This window comes from Argiope bruennichi, chromosome X1 (assembly GCF_947563725.1).
Source record: "Argiope bruennichi chromosome X1, qqArgBrue1.1, whole genome shotgun sequence".
Lineage (NCBI taxonomy): Eukaryota > Metazoa > Arthropoda > Arachnida > Araneae > Araneidae > Argiope > Argiope bruennichi.
In genome coordinates, this window is record NC_079162.1 from 75,398,307 (window position 1) to 75,423,732 (window position 25,426).

At 28.2% G+C, this 25,426-nt stretch overlaps 1 protein-coding gene across 1 annotated transcript in view; it reads left to right on the forward strand.

Annotated features, from left to right (window-relative positions):
- The window catches only part of LOC129958341 (nuclear factor related to kappa-B-binding protein-like), a 91,817-nt gene that overhangs the window by 39,053 nt on the left and 27,338 nt on the right, over window positions 1-25,426 (forward strand). Inside the window, exons 7-15 of the mRNA XM_056070761.1 lie at window positions 3,453-3,580; window positions 4,063-4,246; window positions 5,482-5,601; window positions 13,532-13,635; window positions 16,139-16,226; window positions 20,508-20,778; window positions 21,958-22,063; window positions 22,581-22,707; window positions 25,212-25,401. Of these exons, the coding sequence (XP_055926736.1) occupies window positions 3,453-3,580; window positions 4,063-4,246; window positions 5,482-5,601; window positions 13,532-13,635; window positions 16,139-16,226; window positions 20,508-20,778; window positions 21,958-22,063; window positions 22,581-22,707; window positions 25,212-25,401 (1,318 nt within the window). The remainder of the gene's footprint in view (window positions 1-3,452; window positions 3,581-4,062; window positions 4,247-5,481; window positions 5,602-13,531; window positions 13,636-16,138; window positions 16,227-20,507; window positions 20,779-21,957; window positions 22,064-22,580; window positions 22,708-25,211; window positions 25,402-25,426) is intronic.

A 25,426-nucleotide genomic window follows, 5' to 3' on the forward strand; every position in this document is an offset into this window, starting at 1 on the left:
AACAACTGTTTTTTTAAATCTCCAATATAAACATATTATAATTTTCAGCAATATACTTTTAAAGCAGAACATTTCTGAAATAAATTTTAAAATGCTAAAATTTTATTGGATGAACATCATAAAATAAAACAAAAACAAACAATAAACTAAATTTAATAAATAGGAATAACATAATGATAGAAAAACTTTTACGCTCTTACAGAATTTTATAACGATTCAAAATTTATATGTTAAAACAACAGAAAAAAAGAGTGAAACATCTATGTAGCAATGAAGTTGGAAATAAAAAATATATGATAAATGCTGTTAAAAAAAATAATTTTCAATGAAATGACCTATATTTTTAAAAACAGATATCATTGAAGTGCACAATGGCATACAATGATATTATAATTAAAAGTCATTTCAGTTTAATTCCAAGAATATAATGGTATTATATTTTTAACAATAAAATCAGTTACTCAATATAAATTTTCTTCTTGGAATCTATCACAAAACAGGAAATGTATTTAGAAAACCAGTAATAATGCCTTCTTGAGTCATCCATTTCATTTCCCTTTGTATTGTGATAGTATTGATAACTTAAAATTTATGCGATAATAAACAGTTACAAAGTAAGTGTCATTTGATGACCCGTTTTGTTATCAAAATACCAATTTGACTGCTCAGCAATGAATAATTAACTGCAGTTAGTAAATATGGCTGCAAGTGATACAATTAATTAATTACAAAAATACACTAAAAATGATTTTTATGAATAATGAAATGAAACAAAAACAATAATTATCAGAAAGAAAACAATAAGAATAAACAGATTGCTCTTTTGCTATTAGACATGATTGTCTAGCAAGAACCAAACAATATGAATAATTAAAAATAACTTTAATGTTCATAAAACAAAAGTAAAACTTCAGAATATACTTATTATATTGCCAAAAACTAAAAATCAAATACAAAAATTATTTAATGCTAATTATTGTGCTTTGAAAGCTACACAACATGCAAGTAATAAAAAATACAGAATTGACATTATGTTAACTTGTATACAGGAGAGCCCCTGCACAAAATTTTTATATTTTGATTCTTAAAATAGCTCTCTACTGTAACCTTTACATTGGATATCTGTAGTTGACAATTTTTTCCAGTTACATCGAACTAAATATAATCCCTTAAAAATTTAGGGCATTTCAATTCACATCCTACTTTTTGTAGTTCTTGTTCAATTTGGAAACCTTTTTCTGTCATCCGAACATCATTCGGTTCTAACACATCCATCAGATGACTTTTAATAAAAAGCTCCCTGTCAGATATGCTACTGCAGTATAAGGATGAAATAAAGTTAAGGCTCCTGAAGCTATTATGCCTAGTATACTTTTCAAAGATATTTGTATTCTTATAAAAACTGAGTCAATTTGCTGCACTGCTAGGTTTCTGTACAGGAAATTCAGTGCAATGAACAATAACTCTGCATTTTTTATTTTCATATACAAATTGTTTTGGCATGGTATTAATAGTTAATGACTTTGGAAGAATTATATGCAACAATTTCAGTTTTTCATTAAAAAATATTTTTGTTACAAAATTAAAATCCCTTGAAAAAAGTAGAATGCAAAATTTCAAACAAGCAAGATAAAAATTTATTTGAAATTCCACTCCTTAATTTAACAGGAAATATAAATTAACGGGATGCTTCGACAAGTTCAATTTGTAGATCCGCTTCAGAATTCAAAAAAGAATATATAGAGAAACACCTTTCTTTAGTGAAACCTTTCAATACCCTCATTTTAATACAGAACCCTGAAGTTCTTGCTGATCATTCTGCACATTGCTTATGTCGATTTTTTCAGAAAAAGTGATTGAGACGAAACAGAGTGCACTCCACTAAAATCTGAATTCATATAATTTTGTTTAATAATCAATTATCTCACATTTACATACTTAACTAAATAATTGCATGTATTTTTAAACATATATATATATATATATATTTCTTATATGTAGCATTCAATTTATCAAATTAAGAGCACTTTTAATAAAATAAATCAATTATAAATGCTGGTAATACTTAATAACAATAAGTAAATTTTATTTTAATTCGTTAGCGAAGGATTTACTTATTAAATAAAATCTCAAGAAATTTATTTACTTCCACTCAAGTTTAGCATTTTAGCAATTGATAATTATAAGCTGGGGTGATGTTTTTTTGCTACTGGAGTTTGTTTACTTACATCGATTAAATTTAAATAAGATTTTGCAGGAAAAATTTAATTTTCATGTAATCATTTTAAGATTTCTAAGGATATTTAAAATTATCAGAAATTTTATCAGATGTCAAGAAAGTAAATTAGAAATGCACTCATGATTTTGTCTGATTGTCCCTATTTGTTTCTGACGGCGAATCGTTTATTGGTTTCTTTTTCTTCGAAAGTTTTTGTAAATTATTGGCCCAGTTTTGTGTTTCAGTTTCCTATATTTAGTAAAAATAGACCCACAATGAATAAATTTTCTTCAAAATAATTGGAGAACATCACCAACTGCGAAGAAGGCTTAAGATTTTCTATTCCAATGCTAACAATCCAGGCTTTCAACAAGTTAGAATTGTTGAAAGACTTGAGAAAGATTGTTGACTTAAAAAATGTTTTATCGCGACAATCACTGTTGCGTTTCGCATTAAAAAATCCAACAACATAACAGTATTTCATCCTTTACAGATAATAAGAGGGAAAAAAATGACTCAAAATTATAACTTCTAATGTAAACAAAAGGCCCCTTTTGTAGTGCGGTGGCGGACGTTAATGACAGACTCATCGACGAAAGTGTTGCGGATGAAAGTTTAAATACCATTCCCAAAGATAGATGACATGTGACTTTTACACAGAATCGGTCTTCTCTATAAAGGAGCCTGGGTGCAAGAAGCCATTTGGGGCCCTAATTTTTTGTAAGTGTAAAAAAAAAAAATCAAACATGTTAAAAAAAACATTCTTTACAACAGGATGTTCATATAACTAAACTAAACCTGTCGTGGCCGGTGAAGCAGTAATGCATTGTGCATTGCTATAAGTTGATTTAATAAGTCGTTTAATTTATTTTCGTTTTACTTTTTGTTTGAACAACTTAATACAAACAAACATGTACAGATGCAAGCATAAAAAATATTACATTAGATGTAGAAAAAAGTAAATAGCTGATGATTTTCAAGTTCATTTGAACTCAACTCGACTTCTGATCGCTTCCGCCCAGAAGTCTCGTCGCTCTGTCTTAACATGTCTGAAGGGGAAGTTATGCAATTCGCATTCCTGTCTAACAATTTAGATAAATTCAATTCAGTAATTAGATGCAGCATTATTTCTATTATGTACCAGTTGAATATACTGTACTGTATTCTTAAACTTTAAATTCGTATTTTTTTCTTTGTTGACAGACCTAAATTTTTTTTCTTTTTGTGTATTTAGAAGGTTTCTTGTCTTCTGATGTTGTAAAAATTACTAATTCCTTGAAACGGACAAATTACAGAGAATATAAAATTCAGCAAAAGCAGTATTCTTATCATCTTTTTCGTGATATATTGACGTCAAGGAAAGTGAGTATTTTTTTTATTTTATTTATTTATTTTGACAATAAAAATTTCTGTAGAACAGCAATTTATTGTAAATACATGGTCATATAATTGTTCTTTATGATTTCAATGTTTCATGTCAATTGCAAAAACTTTATCTCATTGATTAAAATGAGTTATTCTAAGTTCGATAGTGTTACTTTGTATTAAATTTTCAATTTGCTATTTCCTTTTAGATATTTGACAAAGATAAGAACTTTTATATTTTATTTTTTGTACTTAAGGTAAAATTTGACTGCTTGGATTTAATTGTTTTCACAGTTGCTTTTAAATTTCACATTTTTTTAATCATAGTTTATTTTTAATGAGATAAATTGCAAATCATTGGGGAACTGATTGCTTTGAGTTTCTTTCTTTCTTTTTTTTTTTTAATGCTCAAATTATGTGTTCGAAAGGTGAGTGAGTCCTTTATAAAATAGTTTTGATATAAATTGTATGTATTTTAGAAACTTATTGGTGCATCTTATACATCACCTCCTGGGCAAGCTATTAAAATGCAACAGTTTTTTGCCAAACCAAAAGATGCTACTTTATCTGAAAGAACAAGATTGAGGTATTTTTCTGCTCTTCAAGACCTTCGTGAAGAAGTGGGGGAGATTGATACATCTTCTGAAGATGAAAATTATCCTGGTAACCATTTAATACTGAACTTTACTTTGCATCAAACTCTTATTATATAATGATGTTATTCAGAACAAACTTTTCAATCTTTTCTATGGGCGAATTCTGTTGTATTTTAATTCTTTGTATCTGTATTGAAGAAATATAAAAGCTGAGCAGTATGGCAAAATTTATCAAAATAATACAATTTTTTTGTATTGTAACAAAAAAATTTATCCTTAAGTATCTCAAAATTTTAAATTTCGAAGCCAGATATGAATTTGCTACATTTCTAACATAATAAATAACCAATACATAAGTTCCTTCTAATTTCATGAACAAAAAGAGAAAGTAAATGCGGAAATGGCGTGCCTGCATGAGTAAATAACAGAGACCGCACAAACACTTCCCTTTTCACCCAGACAAGCCGATAGCACTCATCCAAAAACTGATTATCTAATAATTCATGTGCAAGATTATTTATGCAACATCCATTTTTCATTGACCTCTAATAACAATTCATCATTTCTTCCAAAGATTTTCATCTGAATTGTATTAGAACGTTATCAGCATAGCTTTTTTTCGACGAGATTATGCAATTAATAAGAGGGTTTACATTTCGCAGTTGATATGCCATGAGTACTGAGAGAATTTTGTTGCTTCCCAATTCTATTCAGTTTGCAGTCCCATCCTAGATATCTTTTATTTGTCGATTCATGCATCTTCTTTGATTATATAACTCTTGAGTGCAAAAAATTACCGAACTTGATCAAAAGGGAAGCAGCAAGCTTTCAAAGTATTTTTACTAAGTGCTTCATCTTTGCAGCACTAATGGACAAGCCGCAGCACATTTAAGATACGATTCTAAATTTAATGTGCTTTTCAGATTCCTTATTTCAATTATTTAATTTTTCCATTGGTTTAATTTTTATAGCATGAAATTCCTTTCATGACATATAGTTGTAATTATATTTGCTTTATTTTTATTCGAAGTGCTTTCACCCACTCCAAAAAATCTTTTATGATTTCTTCTTTGTATAATAATATAATTTTGGACGAGTCGAATAACGTATGAAAGTTATTCAGTTCGTAAATAATCATCAATCTTAGTTCTATGGAAATTATTAGATTATTACAAAATCAATGAGATGTTCACTGAAGAATTATTTCACATTGCTAGATATATTTATAATTTACAATTTTTAGCTTTTATTGAATGTTGCTTCTCATAATAACATCTGTATTTTCTTTGTTTTGTTTTTCAGAAAGCATTCCTCCTAAAGTATATAGAAAATATAAAAGACAGCTTCAAAATCATGGAGCATCTCTGAATTCGGAAATGGCACGCATTACAGCAACAACTACATTTCCTCCTGGTTTTCCAGGTAAATTTAAAGAAAGAAAACTGTTCAAGATTGAAATAATTTTCAGTCACTTTTTGCCTCTATACATAATATTTTTAAATTGTCTGCTATTATTATTATGCTATTAATTTTTTAAAAATCTTTAATTCGAAGTCTCAATTAAAAACTATTGACATTCAGTATGAAATGGCGGACAGCTTGTCTTTTACTTTTTAAATTATACAACATAAAGACAACACGATATATGTGATGCACAGTTAAGAAAAAAGATTTGCAATAATTTTGATTTTCGATTTCAAAAGTGATTACTCACTTGTATTTTCTCAAATCCTCTCAACTTCTGCTGAAGGGGTGGAATATTTGATGTCACATGACCATTTGAAAACGGACATAGCCTAACATTCTTAAACAATAATTTTTGTCTACAAATCCTGAGATAATACTTAATTTTTTGACAGTTACTATTCATTGCAAGATTCTCGGATATTTGAATTTTAAAAAAATGTATTCTATTCCAGGTATACTGCTATTATACTTCCTATTAACCATATGCAAGTAGGAAAATTTATTCCCTGCTTAAAATTACCGCCGAATTTTAGATTTTCTTAGTATTAACCAATTTTTTTTTAACTTTGTTGCAAACCATTCAAACATGGAAACACCACTTTTCCTATTAATCTGGAGACCCCAAACATTAAGGGGATTCATTTCAATGTCTGTTAGAGATGGTTTGATTTAGCTGTTATTGATTTTCCTATTAAGAAATGCTTCAGCATTAAAACTTCTGAATCACCGACTTCTGTTGAAAGGAGGTGCAAGTGCACGAGAATATAAAATTGCTTCAATTTCAGTCGTTTGTGTTAGCAGTTTTTTGCAGTTGAATTTCCTGCTGCATGTTCTTCCAGAAACCTCTCTTATTTTTATTTCTAGCAGTATAAGAGACAATTCAATTTCTGCAGAAAAGATAAATATGAACTTCTTTCCTTCTCGAATCAATTTATTTAAAGTTCCTATTGCTCTATAAGTGCCCACCTTGTGAAACCTGTTATCAAAAAAATTCTTATGATATTTACCCCTTTCAAACTTTGTTAGAGCTTTACAAGTTAAGATTACTGATTATTTCAAGATGCATGGTCTTTGTTATAAGGCAAATGATATGCAAATTTAAGTCAGAATTTCAGGACCTTCTCTTTGTAGCTTGTTTTTTATGAAAAATGGCCCATTCCATAAAACTGAAGTCTTTATCTGGAGTTATTCTTTCTTTCATCAAAATCTTTTTTGAGGGACGAGGCATTTAAGAATGGTTTTAAAGCAAATGATACAATTGTACACAATTTTTTCTACTTGCATTTCTCCTTTGACTGCACAAGTTTTTTGTGTAACTTGAAAAGGCGAATGTAAAGATACAAGATGAAAATATTTCATGGTAATAGTTTATATTATTTCAGTTAACTTGCCTTTGAGCATAGTAATATTTAACCTGGATATGTAGTTGAGAATGTCTGTGTCTACTTCCTACTCTCGTGATGTCTTTACTACATACAAAACACAAGTAACGTTTTTCATGTATGAGAAATATCATCGCCTAATTTCATGGTTGTTATTTGTGCAGATAATGCTTCAAACTAGTTAAACAATTTCTTCCTTCTGACAACTCATCCAATGTCAGTGGTCTCTTTCTTTTATTACCTCGATTTGTACATTTTGATACATTCCTGAAAAGAAAATTAGATATTCTAACTCTAATTATAAATCTGTTACTGCAATTAACTAAATGATAAAAAAAATGATGTGTTAGAGTTTAATATCAACACAGTGTTTGTTTTAGTGTCTTCTGATTTTATTTCTGGTAAATACTCTTTTTTATTTGGCTTTGGGCATTCACAAAAAAAATTTTCATGAGCTCATCAGAGTATAAAAATGACAGACAATTTTCTATTATATAATAGATTCATCAGTAAATGCTCTATATAAGAGTATAAAGGATTATCCTTTTTTGAATAATGAAACTTAGTATTGTACAGCCTTGTTAATTCTAAACTCGATGTGGCATGACTTGTTTCCAATTTCTTGAAACCTTTATATCTAAAAGTGAGCTATTTTAGAATCTGTCCTGTGTAACATGTTGCAGTGTTTTTTAGTGATTTCTTGCACTTTTGAATTCTAACGAGCGTCTTTCAAGGCTCCCAGAAGCTGAAGTCGAGACGATGTTATACTTTCCGCTAGTATTTTTCTAACTTTAGAAGTGACAAAGGTGATAAATATTGCTTTGTTTTTTTACTTTGTCAGAAACGTGTAGCATCATAACCGAATTTAAGAGGTAATCCAGCTGCTTTTCTGGTACATGCGGAGATAAATTTTCATTCTACAACATTCTTCTCCCTAAGTTCTCTTTGGTCAAATATTTTCTTGGTGACTTGTAAAAGGAATCTTTTAGTATTTTCATTGGCAGAAATAAATTCCATTAGGCCTATTGTAGCCAAAGTTAGAAAATCGATTTGATTTTGACCAGTCATATCTAATACTTTTGTGTTGTTAGTTCCCGAGCCGAACATAAGCGTCAAAATCTACTGCTGGGACTCTTCAAAATAGAATCATTGCTGACCCATGTCCTCATGACCATCCCTGCTATCATCATGATTTCTTAATCCAAGGAGCAATAAAAAGCGTTTCTTCCTGAATCTTGACATTTAATCCAGTAACCAACATCAACAGACTAATCTGATGTTTCGCTGCCGTTTGGAGGACTTCTCTGCCATTTGTAAAGTAACACATTATTTAACTGCTAATAGAAGTAGGCTACTATTAACTTCAAAAATTATCCTTCTAAAAAGAAGAATTGATTTTTCCACCTCAACGTGAGGACTTCTGTGTAATCAGAGAACTTTGAACTATATACTTATGTTTATCTTTCATGCAAATTTGTACTAAGGTCTGGCAAATGTTAGATGATGGTGCAATCCGGTTTAGCCTAAAATTGCGTAGTACCCTTAGAAAATTTGAATAAAAATCAGGATCCGATCTCAAACAGTCATTCAATGACAGCTTATTAGCATGATGTGATGCCGCATCAAATATTGTACAAGTAAAAATTGCGACCCGACCTTCCTATTTCACTGCTTGATAGGCAACTGTTGTATCAATTTATCTGTTTTAGAAATATTGACTTTTTTTACCGTTTTTTTATTTAAATAATTTTTAATTGTTTCATTCTATTGTAAATAAAATTCTGTATCTCTAAAACGCCGCTAAATATTGGGAAATCTTTATGTAGTTACTTATAAATTGACTTATAAATTAATTAATCTAATCTGTAGTTACTTATAAATTAATTAATCTAATGAATTTCGATTGTTTATAGAATGGCAATTCTGCTTTGTATCGCCCATTATTGCATTCCTCTTTATCTCATATGGATTTTCATAGCTGATCTTCTTCCCTAGTCTTCTAAGGCAACAACTGCCATCTTTTATGCCAAGAGATTCAAGTTTAAGAAATTTTAATGTAACTTCTGTAGAACATCTTTAAGGAAAAAGTACATACCTATATTATTAGTTTTGATTTCTTTTAAATTGTTTTCCCCCAACACAAACAAAATCTATTTTTCTGAATTATAATTCCTCATTTGTTATGTAGATTTTTATCATTATTTTAAAGAAAACATCTGACATCTGCATTCAATAAAGTACAAATCTATCATGAATCAATTAGCATTAAGTAATTCCGGAATTTTTATTTCCGTGATATTTAAGTAATGTTTGGCTAAAAGAAGCTCTGTACCTTCCATAGAACTACCACTTTTATTGCAACTGAAAATGTTCATTTTTCCATTTAAGTTCTGTCTTGTTGGGTTTAATCCAAAAAACGAAATTTTTATGTGTATTTTAACATCAAGGAATTCTCATTTAACCCCCTCCCCCAAACAGTACCAAGGAAAGGCTCGTTTTCGCCAGAATATTTACATTTTGCCCCTAATCGAATACAGCTGTACATTTTATTAATTTTCCTACCTTATTTCGCAAGGAAATATTCACTGGCGCCAATAAAACACTTAATTTTGATAAGCTACCCTGCATTGTATTGGAGATTTGAAGATCATTTACGTCGATGAGTGCTGAAATGATGAGGTGACAAATTTTCAGCATCAAAGATCCTCAGTGTGGATTGCGATTCACATCTAATTAGATAATTCTATATTACTTCAAATCGTCTATAACGATTCGTTTTCGCCAGAATATTTACATTTTGCCCCTAATCGAATACAGCTGTACATTTTATTAATTTTCCTACCTTATTTTGCAAGGAAATATTCACTGGCGCCAATAAAACACTTAATTTTGATAAGCTACCCTGAATTGTATTGGAGATTTGAAGATCATTTACGTCGATGAGTGCTGAAATGATGAGGTGACAAATTTTCAGCATCAAAGATCCTCAGTGTGGATTGCGATTCACATCTAATTAGATAATTCTATATTACTTCAAATCGTCTATAACGATTCGTTTCATTTGTTTATTATCTCTGATTCATCACAAGATGTGACTGAAGTGTTTCAACTTTCAGAGCCTTTCAGTCATTTACATTTTGCCAAGTTATCTGAAAAAAATTATTTTAGAATGATTCATTTCAAGTATACAAAAAAAAAGAAAGAAAAAAAAAGATACATTCCATCTTCTTTTGATTTTTACATAGACATATTTCTCAGAGTTCATATTGTCTTATTAGGTCTTTTGGGGGGAGGGGATGAGGTAATTTTAGTAATTTTGCACACTGAGGTGCAGGGAGCAGATTTTTAACACATATTAAACCTTTTTTTTTTTTTTTTTTTTTTTTTTTTTCACAATTTTGTTACCTTAAAAGAATTTTGATGCTGGAATGTGGAGGTTTTCTCATCATTGATTTTGTTTGGATAATTTCTGTCCACTTACAAAAGAACAGCTTTTTATTTTTCTAGAAATGTTAAGAGTTCTTTAAATATGGGAACATCTTTTGATTCTATTGAAAGTTCTTTCGGGATTTTGTATCTAATTTTCTTTTGCATGATATAAAATAAAGCTAGGGGTTGTCTCTTTTATATTTCTGTCTTAAATAAAATGCTCTTGTGTATTATTAATCATATGCCATTAGCGAACAATAATTACAGAATTACCTATCAAAGTGAGATCTTTGTGTTTAATCACTCGGATATGGTTAATACCAAAATGTCAGAAAACTGAATGTGTATTTTGGATGTTGTTTTTTTTGTTGTTGTTGTTGTTCTTCGATTAAAACCAAAATTTGACACGCAACTTCGATTATAGCTACAAAATCACATACCAAATTTTATATATATAAGTCATTGTGTTTTTGATTTATTGCGTTTACATGTTTATGAAATTCAGACTGTCAAATTGGAGATAATTTGATACGTATCTACACTTCAGATCTTAAATCTGCATATTAAATTTTATGGATCTAGCTCTCTTCGTTTTGTGATTATCATATTAGTTTTATTTCAGTAAAAATTTGATAGAAATCTACAATCTCAGAGTAGAGACCATCTGCCAAATTTCATCTATGTAACTCGAAGCTTTTTTGAGTTGTGTGTACAGACAAACTGACAAAATTCCAAAAATGCGTTTTTCGGACTCGGGGTTCGGGTCTGAAACATGAAGATTCATCAAAATCTCGAGTTCGGTGTTTTTTTAATGAGGAGGGTTTTAATACTTTCTCAAAGCCCGCAAACTTTTCTTTGTGCAGTCGATCATTTTCGGAATTTCTCTTGCATTTTCACATTTTGTTTTCATAAAATTTAAAAGTGCTTATACGTGAATATCAGTTAGTCTATTATTATTATATTATTTAAATTCAAGAGTTTCATATGAAGAGAAAAAGATATATAACGAGGATGCAATTTCTTCGTCTTCATTAGAAACACATGAATTTAATTTTGATTGAATCAGTCATTTATTCGATGTAATTAGTTCATCAACTTGAAATTAATTGAAAGTGGCTAAAATTTTCATATTTCATGAAAATGTATGAAGTATTACTGATTGAAACAATAAGGACTTCAGTTTCATTTTGCCAGTTGCAATCACTGATGGAGGTTTATTGTGAAAATTAAATTTTTATCTCTATATTCCCCAATCATAATTTCCCTAATTCACTAGTTCTTCAAAGACTTCACTTCAGCTGTTGGTGCATTATTCAGTTCAAAGAAATTTCATCGCGCTCCATTTACTTTCATCTGACATTGAAAAAAAAAATGGCAGCTGTCCGGTCTTTTTCAATCTCATCTCTAATTCATTAATATATTTGTCAAGTCACACTTTTTGCATAAATATTATTATAAGAATTAGATTGAATTTTGTAATTGTGCTCAGAATTCAGTTCATGACCTTACTCACTATGACAGAACCAGAAAATGGACAGGATTATGTATGAGTTAATGATATATAGTATGAAATAGCAAAACCGTTGTCTTATACCTTTTTACTTATCCAACACGATATATACGATTCATAAATAAGAAAAATAATTAACGTAATTACAAGTTGTCGACTTGAATTAAAACAAAGCTTTTATTTCTTCTTATTATAATTAGTAAATGCCATATTCACTCTCACCATTTATGCCGCTCACACTGCTATATTAATATTCCAAAAATTTAGTGTATTACTCTTACTCACTCCATAACTATACAGTACACTCCCGATTATCCGCGGAATTGGGTGGCGCTACCGCCGCGGATAACAAAAATCGCGGATAATCCGAAAAAAGCTAAAAACGCGTATAGCAAAAAAGAAAACAGTCATTCCAACTTTGAAAAATCGTTTTATGTACAATAAAACGTAAAATAAACAGCAGGAAATGTTTAACTAACGCTTAATATTTTAGTATATCACTCAAAACTAACCTAAAATGCATTTTGTTAATGAAAACAAAAAAGTGCTTTGTATTTACGAGAGGCATCAAGGATACACAGAAAAATTAATACATATGTACTGTTTTAATACTGTAATGTATTATGTAATTACAAAAGCATAACTGTAAAACTGCACCTTTTTGAAAAAATCAGTCCAAAAAAAAAACTTTGTGTGGCAGGCGCGGATAATCGGGAGTGTACTGTATTTCCTTAACTTTAAATAATCAAAAAAGTTTAATTTAGTGAAATAATTGTAATAAGTTGTAATTTTTACTTCAGATAAAATGGAAAATTTCCACTCTAATGACTCTCTAAACTATTTTTGAATCTTTTTGGTCAAAACGGGAGAATTTACACTTCGAAGCAGAACTGACATCTAAATCCTATCACATTCTACCGAAAAGGGAAAATTCTTTTCATATGACTTGTCGCGAACGGGCATATATAAAAAATATCTTTGAACTTTTTATTATTATTATTTTACGTCAATGCAATGCGTATAAAACAAGAAGAACGGGATATTGTATTATTTTAAAGACTGAAACACCGAAAACGAGCTGTTTAGCATGTTTCAAATAATATTTATTTTTTATCTATCATAACATCCTTATTATCCTTCTGTGTGTGAGAGAGACATATAGTAATTTGTACTTTTAAGTACGAATTTGATAATTACTTTGAAAACAAACATACTCTTGAAATTATTTTTCAATTTTCACGAGCATAGCTATCATTCTATAATTTGTTTTTAAAGTGACTCGTTAGTGGACATTAGGACCAAAAAACTAAATTGAAAAGACAGCAGCTTTAAAGAACGTAATATTTTTTTTTTTTAAACCAGCATAGAATTGAATGTATGTTAATTAGGTTTATAAATTTGAATGTTATAGCATTCATGTCATTTACACTGTCACCAAAACGTTATGGCGTTCACATCCATGAACATGTTAAATCATTTTTTCTTAAAGAATTTTTCCATGATTAAATCTTTTTTGCTGATAGATTGCAATTTATATATTATATATATTAATTATATTATTTAGGTTCTGGGTATTTTTTTAATCATCCCATGGACTTGTTTGAAGTGTCTGATGAAAGATATCGAGAGATGTTGTTAACTCATAAAGAAAGAATGTTGTATTATCCCGTAAGTTTTTATAAATTCTACATTTTAGATTATTCATAATATTGGTTCTGAAACTTACCAGCATTTTTAATAATATGTTTCATTAATATTAGGGAAAAAGATACTTTTTTAACCATGAAATTAAACTTGATTAGATGAAATAAAAATAATTTGTAATTGAAGCATTTTTTGGTGAATGGTTGGTAATAAGTAGATTTGATAAAACGTTTTTATTTGTTCTTCCTATTTTCTATCATGTTTTTCATCTGCTATAAAAAATATTTTTGCTTTCAACATTGATAATAAAAAAAATAATGTGTTAAATTGTTTTTATATACCAATTAAGTAACTTAAAATTTGAAAATTTCACAATGTAGGTTTCCACAAAAATTTTCAACATGTGCCTTCAAGGCCACACTTTTTTTTTTTTTTTAACGTGCGGCGAATCTCGGTATCTAGTTGCTTTTCCTCGTTTTATTTTATTTATTAATTGCTAACATACTTCTTTCTTGAAAGCAAACTTTGGGATCATGATTAGAAATTTGAGTGACTATGACCCAAAGAAAATACTTATCTTGTAAAATAATTGAGAAGTTAAAAAAAGTCACTTATTCTGTGAAAAACACTTTTATAAAGAAATGCCTTTCAAAATAAGATTTTATAAACCAGCTTGGAAGTCCTCGTGATTTTATGCATAACTGAATTTTAACTGTTGTTTCATAAAAAAAAATTTTTTTATTCTGCTCTATATAATTCATACACAAATACGATAACATGTTTATATTAATATAATAAAATTTATAAACACTTTTTATTTTATTATTCAACTTAAAATAATCGTTTTATTCTTTGTAAATTAAATATAACTTCCTTCAATATAGCGATCTGTAGGATGATTCAACAACTAAATTTGATTACTATAATATTAGACATCAGTGCTTACTTTACTATTGATGATGTAGATAGCTTCTATTAGACGTATTTAGGAGTTTCTCGGTAGTTGTCACAGTATGAAAATTTTGTTGAACTGATAAGTATATTTATGTAGCATGATAAAATCGATAGTTATCCAATTGCAAGCTCCAGTCTTATTTTTACTTTTAATATAATTAAAGTTATAATTAAATATTTTTGTTTAAAATTAAAGTCAGTGAATTTTTAAATGCTGAGCCTGATCATAGAATCATTGATGTTATTTTGACTTTAGCTTCATGTTTTTAATTACTCTAGCTTATGATCATATTTATTTTAAATTTATCTTCTTTCATGTTTCGCGCATCTCTTGATTGTTTTTATAATATATGATATAATTTTTCAAACCGCTAATACTGTATTAAATTTTTACAAGATTATGTAAAATGCTCGTCTTGAGACCTTGTTATACTATTCAAAATATTTTTTCTCATTGTCATTTTTGTCTAATTCATCTCTTTGTTTACATTTTTTTTAAATCAGTTAAAATACTTACTCAAAATACTTGCATTTATTCACTTAAAATGTAGCCTTTTTTTTATAGGGATCTCATTCATTCTTATATTTTCATACATCATTTCTAAAAATAAGTCATCTGAATATTTAAAAGAGTTTTGTTGCTTACAATTGTTTTTTTTAGATTTAAAATTTTTTCTTAAAATATTTTAACAAAAATACTAGTTTTGCTGCTTTGTTTTTGATACAATTTACAAACTTTTTTGTAAACCTGTAATGTAACATCACACTTAAAAGCTATCATGATAACCTTTGGAATCTAGGCATCCATGAGAGTTATTATTTAGCTAATAGTCTATAGATGTTTAATTTACATTTGTGTGATTATAATTGACTTCTTGAATGCTGCATTTTTTATTCTTATTTGAAAATGGATGACAAATAATTAACTAATATTATTTCCATATAAATTTTTTAGCTGTTTTGTGATAAAAGATTTATTATGATTTAATTTCTATTTATTTATTTGTTATATGTGCAACACTTTCTATCAATATGCATATCGATGATTGAAATTTTCAGAAAACTTGATTTAAATTTAAACAGAGGATACATTTTTTGTCCACAGTTTCAAAAACTGATCATTCATTGATAGTTAGAAATTCTTGTAACATAGACTTAAAATGTTCTCAATTATTTAAGCTGTGGAGGACTGAAGACTATTATAGGCAGTTGATAATTTGCTTTTATGGTTTTTCAAGATTTTTATTAGATTTCATGGTTTTTGAAGGTGGGCTAATTTTCTGAAAATGCTTTTAAAATGTACTGAAATTATAAATTTTTTTCCGAAAAAAAAAATCTGAATTTAAAAAAAATTCAGGAATTTCTTTTTCTTTACATTAAATGAAATCAAAACTCACCATACCATTCACGGAATTAAAATAAGTGGTGTTGCATTGTTTCGCTCAGTTTAAATGTGTAGTTAGAAATGAAAACTAACTATGTAAGGTTTGTGATAAATTAATTCACTATAATTTTTTCATTATTCGTCTAATAAAATAAGTATGTCACTTTCTTTTATATAATATATTTTTAGGATCATCCTAAACTGGTTATATCTCACTTGGATTTGAAGAGTGTAACTTCGCGATGCAACTTAGCGAAGAGGCATGCTAATAGAAGTGGTATGTAAGGCATACATAAGAATTATTTAAAGCAGCCTAATTTTGAATTAACTTAAAAACAAATTTATAAGAAATGAAATACTTCCATTTCTACCTTGAGTTCTAATGTGATAAAGTTTGATTTTTCATAAATGAAATAATTTTTTCAGTTCATTAAACAAAAGTAACATGATGTATTATAACATGTTCCATCATAATTAGGGATTGCAATACCGGGATATCGAATACCGGTATTTTGTGCCAGGTGCACAATTTTGTAATTAATTACCGTTTTTTTTGTTTTTTTTGGGGGGTATTTAATAGAAATTTTTTAAATTGTCTCCACTATATGTCCAGGGATCGCCAACACAACAAAATAGTATACGTTTTTGTTTTTATGTCTCCCTAACGGGCGAAATTAATTAGACTGCGAATACAAAGTTGCATCGTACAATCAAGAAAAGTGATAAAATTCTGTTTGACAACGGATTGTAAAACCCGCGCTTTTGCACATGCGTTAGGATGGGTTTAATTCGACAAAATACGGGTGAGGGGAAAGGTGAAAGGAGGAAATGTTTATATTTAACAATGAAGACTCGCGGTTTTATGAGACGTAAACATTACAGATAATTAGTAATACAGAAGGAAAAAGGTACTAATGCACTGTAAAATATTTCAGAGCAATTTTTATTTAATTTAAGGGACATAAACATTAAATTATGAAGAATAAATGAAAAATTTCTGTTCTTAAAATTTGGTAATTATTTTTTTACAAAATAATAAAGATCTTTTTTATATTAAAAATGTTTCTTTTTTGTATGTTATTAAATTTTTTCAAGGATATTTTAATTCCCCGTTTTCTGCTTCTTTGTCACAATATTTAATGATATTATGTAAGATTTTCTTCGTACCATTCCTGAAAGCTTTTTTATCATTTTTGGCTACACATATCAATAAGAAATTTTGAGTCAAAATAAAATGCCGTCAGAAATAACACAACATTTACCTTCAATTGAAAGAAAAATTGAACTAAAAAGTATCTAATGGGGGAAATCCAAGGTCAAAGGTGAATTCAATTAAGAGTAATAGATGCATTATACCAATAATAATAATAATAATAATAAAGAACAGAAGAATCCAAATACTGCGGATATAAAAACTTCGGATTCCGACTTTGTAGAGAGTGAGAGTGATATTGACAATTAAAATAATAACAATGTAATTGTTGAAGACGATATTGTTAAAGATGATGAAATATTAACCCATGAAGAATTGCTTCCTATAATTTATATAGTTCGAATAATTGTTAAGTATTTAAACGGTCCCCTACAAAAATATATACTAACTGAAAATAAAACAGAATATACGTTAATATTAGATTCTAAAACATGTTGGAACAATTTACTCCTAATAATGGAAGGATTTTTGAAACTGAGAAATCCAATCCAAAAAGCAATAATGGACTTAAACCTGCAAATTAATTTTTCAGATAGTGAATTCGACTTAATATCCAGCACTGTATCAACTCTACTTCCAATAAAACTGGCTGTTGATGCATTATGTCGGAGAGATTTTAATTTATTAACAGCTAATGCAACAATAAATTTCATTTTGCTGTCAATGAAAGAACAGCCCACATCACTAGCTGAAGAATTATATATTACATTGAAAAATCGCACAGAAGAAAGGCCTACCGAAATAGAAAATGTCTTACGGTATTTACATAATTATAATGATTTTAAAAAAGAAAAAGAAGAAAAGAGACTAACGAATTCAAATCTGATGAAGTTTATAGTAAATTTTCTTAAAATTTTTTACCCACAAACCTATCCACATTCAGAAGAATTCGGTACAGTTAACGAAGATTATGATGACACTACTGTCGATAGTGAAAAGGAATTGTCTCTTGAACAAAAATTAGAATTAGCAATAAATTAAAAAATTTCAACTAGCCAAAATACAGTACAGAAATTAGTTATATCCAAAACCATCCGACGAGAAATCGATTTATTTGAAGATGAGGGATTTAGTGGTAAATACCTGGAAAAAGTATATCGCGCATTGCTATACTCTGTTTCACCCTAACTTGGCAGTATTGTAAAAGGTAGAAAATGTGATGCTCCGCGTTGGGAAAGAGTTCCCCAACTATTCCGATTTTAAAATAGTTAAAATGCGCAGAAATTTATCAAATAATATCATAAATTACAGAAATCCTTTTTTTATCAGTATGTATTCAAAATTATTCTCAAGTTAGAAGTGCTTATCTGTTAAGTATTTTGTAAATAAAGCGGACGAATAAAACTAAAAGATTGACATAATGAATTCCACTTTGGCTAGAACCGGTCTTCAAGGTCAAATATTTGGCGCGCTTTTCTTTTACGTACCCGCCAACTCAGCTTCATTCAGTTCGCAACCACTATAATCTTTCGTACTTTTTTATTCTCGCTTTTTTACCAGCTGATATTTTTGATACTATAATCACATTAGTAGTTATTAGTTTTGATTGTTGAATATTTATTCGATTCGTTATTTTTATTCACTTCTAAAATGTCTGAAAAAGAGAAAGTGTTATCACCGACTACGCTGTGCACACCTTCAAGACGAGTGAAACCAACAAAAAGTGCAGCATGCAGAAACATATTAAACGTTTATTCTCGACTCCGAGAAAACCCTCAGATTCTATAAATCAATTCGTCGATAAAGTTTCGCACCTTACAGGTGTTTCGCAATAAACAGTTTTCCTTTTGAAAAAATAAATAAAGGCATCCAGTCCTTTAAGTACCCCTGGAAAGAAATGACCAGGCTCAGTAGGTAAACATTCAGGTCTTGTAAAATATGATGATTTTACATTTTCTTGTATTTGACGAAAAATCCATGCATATTTTCGTAGAAATGAGATCCCAACATTAGATATAGTTTTAAAAGATGTGAACGATTATACAGATATCTTTTCGAAAAACATTAGCCGAACTACGCTTTACCGAATATTGAAAGATTTAGGGCTTTCTTTTGAGAAAAGATGAAGCGAAATGAAATAACATTAATGATTTATTAAAATAATGTATCAATAATATTGAAAAAATAATGAAAATAAGGAAACAATTAATTCTCCAATAAAGTGATAATATAATAACGTAAATAAATATTTACTATTTGGCGAAAAATTTGCGAGATAAAGTTTCGCCAGCGATCTGCATTCCTAGTAACTTTGTACTTTAAAGTAACCCAGTTCCCCAGACAACGACTGTGATTCGGCATGCCTAGAATATACACTACTGCCAAGTTAGGGTGAAACAGAGTATAACAGTACCACCAAACTAGCGTAGATGCCGAAATAGCATTTTCGACAGCTGGTAATTTTTGCACAAAATTACGTTCCAAGCATAATGACAGTACAATTGATGCATTATGTTTTTTAAGATCATATTTCAAAAATTTGTATTAGTACCACAAATTGAATAGTGATATTTACACTTTTTTGTGATTTAAATAAATAAGATGTTGCTTTACTTTTTGTGATTCTTTATATACTGTTATAATTTATAAGTTACAAATTATTTTTGTGATATTTACACTCTTATAAAACTGGTAAATAAAACAAAGAAACACCTGTGTTTTCTTTCTTTTTCTAAAATTTCTACTACAGGTATTAAAACTGGCATCCCGGTATTAAGATCTAAAAAATACCGAATACTGCTATTGAACTTTTGGTCCGATATTGGAATCCCTAATCATAATATATATTATATGATGAGTAATGATTTTTAAATATCTTTTTATATATATAAATTAGGCTCTCAAACTCTTATTTTGAAAAATTATTTGCATGAAAAGAACTATATTGGTAACTGAAAGGAACATGCTATATAAAAATTCTTACTTTTATTTTGCTACGATTATCAGTTAACATTTTTCTAAAATTTTAAATATTTTTCAGTTTTAACTGATTAAAATGATTATCTTTCGTGCCCGTTTCTTTTTTTAAGTAAATTTTTCCGCTTTTATTTGCTATGAAACTATTATAGGATTCAATATAAAGTGTTATTGTGTGATATTATGAATTACTGAAATGACATTTCGCATTGTTGTTTCTTGAAATACTCTCCTTATCTCATTTATGTTTTCGCAAAATCTCAGTTATATTTTCCATTAATTATATGCTGAAAAAAGGCTTTTTGTTTAATTTATACTTTAAAAATTTATTAATCAACTAGTAATGTTATCAAATTTTTTGCTTATTTTACATTTTGTCTTTTCTCTCTCTATCTCTCTCCCTCTCCGATAAGATTCTTGTCTTTTTAGGTGACAGTGCAGTCAAGAAAAAAGTGAAAACATCTGATAATTCAGGAAAACAAGGGAGTTCTGTTGTTAACATCGAATCGTTAGAAAACGATTCACCTTCTCCATTTGGTAATTTGGTTATAAAAGAGGAACCATTTGTTGAATGTGTTTCTGAGAATATTTCTGAAGCAGTTACTTCATCTATCCAAGAAACTGAAATTCAGTCAGATCCTGTATCTTCTCAGAACGATCCAGAAGATACTCAAGTTGAAGATAATGCTCAAAATATCAAGTAATATATGTTATTTTTAATATTATTTTTTTAACACTAGAACTACCGATGTTAAATATATACCTAGTTTCAGAACACATTTCAAATTGATGGGTTTTTGATCATCATGGCTTTCATTTTAATTTTTGGCTTAGTTCATGTAAATAAAAGAATCAAATTTAAAAAAAAAAGCGACTTTTAATATAATAATTCATTAATTATTAATAAAAAAACCCATATAAAACAGTACTTTCATTTATTTATAGGATATAACATTTGATATTGAATCAACTAACTATGAGGCACTTATTTTACAAGGAAATTTGTATCTTAAATGAACACATGCCTGCATACCTGTTGCATGCATTACATGTGTACATTGCCCTGTCTTTGCTACGCAATCGAATTTGGCAAGATTTGCGTTCACAAAGACTTTTAACTTCCCTGGAGTACTTTCCGTTCTTATTTTTGGGAGGAAGCTTCCTTTCTGCAGCAACTGTATTCACTAGAGAGTTCTTCGGACAATATGTGCAAAATATAATTCAAATTTTTCGAGGAAATGTCTGAAAGCGATATATAAATGAATGTAAATATGTATTGATGTTCTTCATTGCATAGATGGTTCTTAAATATTATAAACTTTGAAATTGCTAAAGCCATCATTTTGACGGATCTTGGTATAAATAAGTATAGGTCATACTAATTATGGAAGTTAAAATGGCTGAGTGAAAACTGAATAGGAATATGTAATTGCTCTTATATTTCATTAAAAGTCGCCATAAATTCTAAAACAATACATAAATTATATCAAAATTTTTAAGCAGGAAATTGGAAAACCGTCAAAATGACGGTCTTGGTAGTTCTAGTGTTAAACCTATGTTATGTGTTTAAACCAATACATATTACTAAACATAGATTTTCTTTTTAATATTTAAGAATTACCTTAAAATATTTACCTTTTATTTATTTTTTTTGTTTTATTTTATTTGCTTTTTATTATTTTTTAATAAAAATTCACCATTTTCTGTATTTTATCATAAATTTCTTTAGGATATATACCATTTACTTCGTCATATTGAAGCAGCTGCATCTTTATTGATTTTTAAAAAAAATCCTCTTAATGAATTTTGTTGAATATAATCTAAATTATGCTTATAGTTTCTGCTGCAGTTATGTAATTTTTCTTTTGTTTAATGTTAGATTACCATCCCCTTCACCTGAAGTTCACCAATATCCAACTTGTTTCTTTGCTTTGATTCGAGATATATTCTGTGAAACTGCTGAGATGAAAATGTCTGCAGTGAAAGTAAGTTATAGTAATTAAAAATATAGTACCTAATTTTATGCAGGACTATAAATTAAATTTCCATTTATGTTTGATTACTGAAATTAAAATTGTGAAATATTTGCATTAATTTTCACTTTTGTGTTAGTTTAAAGTATGATTTTTTTTTTTTTTTTTTTTTTGTAAATAAGTTATTGTTTTTAAAAAATGTATAAATGTGACTTTACTTTTATTGAAAAATTATAATTTTGCATTTTTCTATAATAAAAACTTACTAGTCATAAGATAAAGGTAAAATGAATTAAGTTATTTTATTTCTGTGATTTATTTAGTAAATCTGAGCATTTTTAATTCTCTATAGTTCATTATCGATTGTATAGTTAAAATCTTATTATAAAACCTCTTAAGTAAAACTGTATGGTTCGTTTTAAAAAATATTCTTTTCGTCTAAAAAGAAAAAAAATTATATTTTGAATATTCTCTGCTTATTTTTAAAGAATTATAAGATAAATAATGATATATTTATTTAAATTTCTAGCTGGAAGAAAAAGTTAAAAATTGGCAGGGTGGTCCTACTGCTTCTTTATTTGAATGGTTGCATTATCAAGAATCGTGGTCTGATTTAGTATCTTCTGCATTGAAATTTCTTGCTGGAGACTTAATAAGTAAATAGAATTAATTCTTGTTGAGTTACATTTCAGCTTTTAGAGATGGTATTTTTTTACAAAATTTTCTTTATAAATAATTATCACTTGTGAATAAGTGATTTTTCTTTTTTTCACATTTGATGCAAGCTTTTTATAGCTAGAAAAATTAGTCATAGACATGGCATGCTAAATTTTATTAAATAGCTCTTGTCTGTCATAACATGTGTAATCTGTTCGTGAAAATAAGGACTTACAATGATTTTCAATTTTGATTCTAAATTATTTGTAATTGAAATTATGTTTTAAGCTTATTGGTCCAATTCTTAAATTCTCTTAAAAGTTTTTGGAGTAATTAGATAAGAAGATTTATTTGATTATGATGGTTTGGCTATAGACAACTAAAAGTTCTAGTTTTATAAAAGTTATTTTATCATAGATCAATATTGAAAATATCATTGATAGTTTGATCTTTTTTTAAAATATAGTATCCTTGGTTTTTGAAGAAATAATCTCGAAGTCATCTGCAAATGATTGTATAAAATTAGATTCAAATTTTTGTTAAATTCAGTTAAATTGTTTAAATTTCAGATAATGGATGCAATAAGAAAACCCTACAGCAGAATTTTTTTGTACAAAAATATATAGTATTATTATTAATCATTATAGAAAGCTTATATAAGAGTAAATAAAATTTCTACAACATATAGAAATATTATTCATTTTATAATCTTTAAAAGGTACTGGGCAATCCGCATTATCCAATGGCAATTTGATATGTATGGGGTTTAAAGCTACATATGATGAAAGTGCTATTGGGTCAATTTTTTTAATGGAAGTCAGTGTTCAGATATATCAAAGTGTCTGAATGCTTGGAAACAGTAAATATCACTTTAATGTTTTATTCAACTTGTTTGCCAGGTTTCTTAAAGTATATATGGTATCTCCTATGCCACCGAACTAAAACATTTTAAATCCCTTTGATTTCTTCATGAGTTGAAAAGTGATTTTCAGTTCAATAAAAATAAATCAGAAGCCTTATAAATTCTATGATGCCAGAATAGGAAGTTCAAAATTCGATCATTGATAACCATATGCCACATCAAAGAAGCATTTGATGTAAAATAGATATGATAATTGTCCTTCTATCGACTTTTGAATTTTTATAAATTTGACTTTAATTAAATATTTTGCAATAATTCATCTAGTAATTTGAGTTTAAGAGCACTAATTGTTTTATAAATAACAATTAGCTTCTATTTTATTATTTGGCCATTAATTTTAATTATGGCTAAATCAAACTATAAATAAATATTTCTTACAATATTTCCTTTTAAATGCATCCATGTGTACTCATGGTGGTTCAGAATTTTATAGTCAGAAACAACATTTTTCAATTAGCAAATAGAAAGAAGAGTATCCCAGTCATTATTATATCATACAGACTGCAGTCTCTGTATAATATACTAATTGGTTCACTGCTTTTACAAAAACAAATGTTTTGTATTATTTTAAATGCATTGATTTAAAAAATTTATAATTTAAATAAAAGATAGAAATAAAAAGTGTATGAAAAATATGTGATAGTTTATTAGCAATTATTAAGTCTTGCTTGTGTGTTCAAATTGATTTAATATTTTTTTAATTGCTTCTCTTCTATTTTTATTTGTCTGCTTTGAAAAGCTCATTGGTGGCTCTTATTTGTTTTGTTACTGTTTGAATTGAACTTGCTCACAGATATGCAGAAATATACGTTTATTATAATATAATTGAAAGATTAAAACTTGAAGGAAAGGTATGATAAATTTGCTCTCATTTGAAATCCTTTTCAGTACTTAATAAGTATGGTTCATTCTAGACTGTCTGTAGATTAATGCTGTCAAATTGTTTTCACTCCATGCAAGCATTTTGAGCTTGATATCATTAGTTACAATCTGATATTTTCTTTATTGGTGAATGAGTAATTTTTTTCAATGTTTCAGGATTTTTTTTTTTTTTTATGTATACACAAGTTTTAGTCTCTTACAGTAAAATGATACTTTAAGCTTTAATGATTCCATCTAAAAAGAATAGTACAAAATTTAGTAGCAATTGAAATAGAATATATATATATATATATATATATCCTTTCTAAAATTCCCACTATTGGTTTTCTGATCTATTTTATGATACAAATAAATGGCATGAATAAGTATTCACAGGAAATAAACTCCCAAAAACGCTGTTACAAATGTGACTTTCAAATATAATTGTTTGCTGCATTGTAAACATGAGACCATTCATTTGGTAATGTTCCAAGTTATTTTGTTCTACATATTAGAGAACAAAAATATTGCATTCTAAATAAATGCATTTTATTCTTTAATATTTGAATTTTTTATGAATGTTTTACATGATATTCTTTAAAAATTAGCTTTGAACAGTTTTTTTTTACTCAGAAATGCTTTTTACCTTCAGTTCTGTTACAAATAATCTACATTTTAGTTATTTGAATTGCATATAAAAAAATCGTTTCGTTCCTGCAGATATTCTTCCAGATACATTTGTGCCATTTTTGGATTATAAAGAGAAACAACAGCAATGGCAATGGATAGGAACTGGACGTGACTCAGATGAACAAATGTATGGCTTGTGTCAACAGTGGTTAGAAAATAAAGATGAGATTTCTTCTGATATATTGGAAACCTCACAAGGTTCTCCTCCTCCTCCTAGAGTGTAAGTAACTTGTGTTAACTAAGTG